This window comes from Pinus tabuliformis, chromosome 7 (genome assembly GCF_031772625.1).
Source record: "Pinus tabuliformis cultivar Carrire ecotype Pingquan chromosome 7, CPIR1, whole genome shotgun sequence".
Lineage (NCBI taxonomy): Eukaryota > Viridiplantae > Streptophyta > Pinopsida > Pinales > Pinaceae > Pinus > Pinus tabuliformis.
The window spans coordinates 1,311,230,455-1,311,235,111 of NC_142293.1; the positions used below are offsets into that span (position 1 = coordinate 1,311,230,455).

Sequence of the window (4,657 nt, forward strand, 5' to 3'; positions counted from 1 at the left end):
GATGATGCCATCCAAGATCTGTCTCCCTTCCACGTAGCCAGATTGTTCAGGCTAAATGAGCAGGGGCAGCAATGGCTTTAATCTATTGGCTATGACCTTTGATATCACCTTATAGATTACATTACATAGAGCAATTGGACGAAACTTATCCGGGGTAATGTTGCATTCTTCCTTTGGAATGAGCGCAATGAATGTTGAATTGAGAGAGGGCAGAAGCCAGTGAAGTGAGCGCGATTCCTCCACCACCTGCCAGACTTCATCTTTTATCAACTCCCAGAAGGTATGGAAGAAAGTGGTAGTAAAGCCATCCGGGCCAGGGGCTTTTCCTTCCTTGAGCTGATGCATTGCAGTGTCTACTTCCTGTTGTATAATAGGGCGAAGAAGGAGCTTATTGTGTTCTTCAGTGATTATTTTTGGCACATTTCGGGTGATTTTTTCAATAGCTGGCAATCTATCTGTTTGGGGCTCTTGATGAACTTGCCGAAAGTACCTTATGAATTCTTGCTCAATCTCATCATGCTCTTCTACTCTTTCCCCATCCTGCTTCTGAATGAAAGGGATAGTGTTGTGCATTCTCCGCTGTACAGTTGTTCTGTGGAAGAACTTAGTGTTTCTCTCCCCTTCCTTCAGCCACCTTATCCTTGATTTTTGCTTCCATAATATTTCCTCCTGCTTTCTCCTCTCCTCTAATTGATTGTGAATGCGTTGCTCCTATTCCAAGGTCTCTTCATTGTGCCCCCCGATGATTATTTTCTGTTGGAGCTGTTTCATTTCCCTGTTTAGGTCCTGTTGCGCCTGAAAAATGTTTCCAAAGGTTTCTTGATTCCAGAGCTTGATGCAAGATTTTAGATATTTGAGTTTCTATTGAAACTAGAACATTTTGGATCCTTCAGGTGGATGGAAGTTGTTCCAGGTATTTCTGATGAAGTCTTTGAATGCGGGGTGAGTAAGCCAGAACGCTTCAAAGCGGAATGGTCTTTTATTGGCATTGCCCGGTCTTTGCCACTGAAGGGATATGGGCCAGTGGTCAGAGCCTGCATATGGGAGAATTGCTGCCGCTATATCTCCTCCTAAATGGACTGCATTATCAGACATGAGGAATCGGTCCAGTTTGGATGCAATTTGTTGCCTTCCAGTCCGGCGATTACTCCATGTATGCATTCCATTACAAAACTGAAGATCGATTAGAGCGTTGTTTTGGATGAACTCCTTGAAGTGTTCATTTTCCTGCTCCATCCTGGCTCGTCCTCCTTGCTTTTCCTCTAATTTAGTTATCATGTTAAAGTCTCCTCCAATAATCCAGAGGGGATGGACTCTATGAAGATTTAGTGCTTCTATTGTGTCTAGTAAAGCCATTTTATTACCTGCCTCCTGTGGGAAATAGACATTTGTAAGATGGCCATGGATGTTAGTACCTAATATATGAAAAGTGGCCTGAATAATGTGGTGGGATGCATGTATATCTGAGAGCATTATCACTTGCGGATTCCACGCAATAGCCAGTCCGCCTGAGGCCCCGGAGGCATTCACTGCTACTGAACTACTGCCTAACCAAGCTCTGGAAAGTATATTTCCCAGAGTGTTACTATTACACTTTGTTTCTTGAAGGAAGCAAATCTGTGGCTTTTCCTGCTTTATCATGTTCTTTATCATTCTTTGTTTCCCTGGGCTATTGAGCCCCCTTAAATTCCATGAAGTGAGCTTCATGATTCACTACTGGCAGTGGGTTTGTAGTACTTAGTCAACTTCGCATATCTGCCTGAGTCAACCAGGATTTTCCCTAATGCGATTGTTCGTTGGAGATCAGTTCTTCTCCCTCTCTTCTTGGAGTCTCTTGGTGTGAGACCACCGTCCCAATGACTGCCCGGTTGAATGCCTAGCTGATGTTGCTGGTACGCCCTGGCTATGATGACTTCCAGTGTGCTAAGCTGGTGCTCTGGAATCTTGTCAAACTCCTTCTTTTTGCATGCTGATTCGAGCTCCAGAATGTCAAGTCCTCCCAGGTCGAAGCTTTCCGGTTCTTCGTCCATCACCTGTGGCTGGTTCATGTCTTCTGGGGCTGTGGCTATGCTCATAGATTGGTTGGGAAAGCCATCCACATCCATATCCTTTGCTTTCCCGCTCGAGATCTTTCTGTTCTCCTTAGGAGACCCATGGTCCTCTTCCGGATGGCTAAGAATGGGAGTGGATCCAGAGGGAGGAGGGTTGGCGGAAGCAGAGAAGGGCGGGAGTCTTGATTTCGAATTCAGGGGTTGATATTCAGAGGTATTGGCTAGAATCTCGAAGCTATTGCTGGTAGAAGGAAAGGATGCGGCTTCCAGCTGGGGTTTTTTCCCATTCGAGGGTTTTTTATGTGATCTTTTGTGATTAGTTACCTTGGTGAAACCATCTTGGGTCTGCATGTCAGAGGGATCAGGGGATTGAGGCTTGGCATTCAGCGGGCAGTCCCTAAAGAGATGCCCATGAGCATGGCATTTGCGACAGCGAAAGGGTACATGTTCATAATCCAATGGTTGAGTCCATTCATAATCATCGTGAAAGAGACTTACCGAGTCCGGCAAGGCCTTATCCAGGTGCATGAAGACACAAATGCAGGCATAGGATGTATATTTGGGCAATTTTGTTTCTTTTTCCGCTTTTATATATTCTCCCAGCCTGTTTCCTATATCTTTGAGCGATTCTTCATCCCAATATTCCTCTGGCAGTGAGTACATCCTGATCCACACTGGCGCCCAACTGAGGTCCTCCTTGTCCGGGTTGAATCTTGCTACCCATTCCCTTAGATAAAGGCCTGCAGAGTTGAAAAAGTATGGCCCTTCATCCATTATTTGATTCCTGTCTTCGATGTAGAGAAAGATCACCGTGAAGAACCCTTTTGGTCCTAGCTGCAGAGTGACATGACCCTTGGGTTTCCATTTAGCCGAGATCCATCCATGCAATGCTTTTTCTGTAGGCCAGAATCCAATAAATTTTCCAATGAGTGCATGATCCCTCATATACTGGATTCTCCCATTGATTTTGTGACTGGGTAGTTCTATCTTGGGCCTTTCAGCTACTATGGGTTTGCATGTCTTTGAGGTGACCTTGGGTGCTTCTACATGCACTGTTTTCCTTTCTGGTATCTCATTGTTTCTTTCTGATTGACTGGGGGGCGCATTTGTTTTGTCTTGCAGAGGGGGTTCTCTATGATCCTCTTCCTCATGTTCTGACCCTGAAGGTAAAGACCAGGTTTGCGCTGAGGGCTCTCGATCAGATTTGGGGGAGGGCTTTGAGGCCCCCCCTGGGATTTTCCCATTTCTGCTCTCGCTAAACCAGCGGCTTATTGTCGTTCTTCATTCAGCTACTGTTGTGGTGTGGCTGGGGAGATGCACTCTACGTCGTTGCAGTGTTTTTCTCAAACCCCATTTGCAGAGCTCATCCAACCTCCTTTCCAAACAAATTCTAGGTCACATGATTGTTGAGATTCTATTTATGAGTTTTTCTTTTTCATCTTTAGGTTTTGTGAGGAGGATAAACTAAAAATTGTATAATGGAGTATTGGTTTTGAATGCTTCTTATCTAGGCTATACTCATTAGAGATAGGAACTTATCTGTTAGCGGTACATATAGTGCATCAGCTCTATCAATTATGATTCCCTAGTTGATAATTTAATCTTTGGAAATATACAATTCATCTAATTTCCCTAATAACAGTTCTTTAGGGATAACAATCACATGAATTGTGCATTTGCGTAGCTCAAGCTATTAGGCTAAGAGCTTTATGCTTGACACTACACAACGCACAATTTTGGTTGAATGGGAGGCATAAATTGTGTCATTGCAGAGCTCAAGGTTCATGGATGGGTATTGTGACTGTGAAATTCACTATTACAAGATGCAAGTTTAGATATTGAGGGTTGACATTATGCACAATGCAGTTCAGGAAGGTTGAGTGAAGTGAATTTGCCGAGGAAGGCACCTTCCAACTTTAGCTAAGTGTGGGATCAGTGAGACCAAAGTGAAAAGTATAAATACTTGAACATGATCACACGCTTAGAGAAATTGATCACTCATAACACGTGAACAACATACTTTCCTCAATGCAATGAAATTGCGACATCTTTTCCCACGTGCGTCAGTAAAGGTACACTGTGACAATAATGACGACAATTGTTTGAAAATGCTTGAAAATTTGGGAATGAGTGTGATACAAATAATCATGGTAATAATGACTCATTAGCACCAATTAGATATAGTCCCCTTCATCTCTTTCTCAATTGAACATAATCATAAATCCAGCCACATCATAATGTTTCAAGTCAGGAGAAGGGTAATGTTATTCACGAGTTGTAGATTTCAAAAGTATAGTTTTTCATCTCCAGTGTTTCTCCATTGCCAGCAGGCCTGGACAGTATCCTGATGGAGTCACTTCAGGAACACAAACATTTCTCTATTTCTAGCGATCATGGACAATACCTCGACAAAGTTTCTTACTTCAACTCCCTCCATAGGAGGCCATTCTCTTCTTTCACCCTTTATTTATTTATTTATATAGCACTATGCATCTACACTTATTCATCTCATGGGGTAGAAGAGGGATCCTGACTTATTGTGAGAAGAAGAGGTTGTTCTTTCAAAGAAGTATATATAAAACCTCTGATATTGGTTTTCTCATTTA

At 43.1% G+C, this 4,657-nt stretch overlaps 1 protein-coding gene across 1 annotated transcript; it reads right to left on the reverse strand.

Annotated features, from left to right (window-relative positions):
• Positions 1 to 870: 870 nt before the first annotated feature.
• Positions 871 to 1,641, reverse strand: LOC149252356 (uncharacterized). Its single transcript, XM_089454127.1, has one exon. The coding sequence runs from the start codon at positions 1,639 to 1,641 to the stop codon at positions 871 to 873; it is 771 nt and encodes a 256-aa protein (XP_089310253.1).
• Positions 1,642 to 4,657: the final 3,016 nt, after the last annotated feature.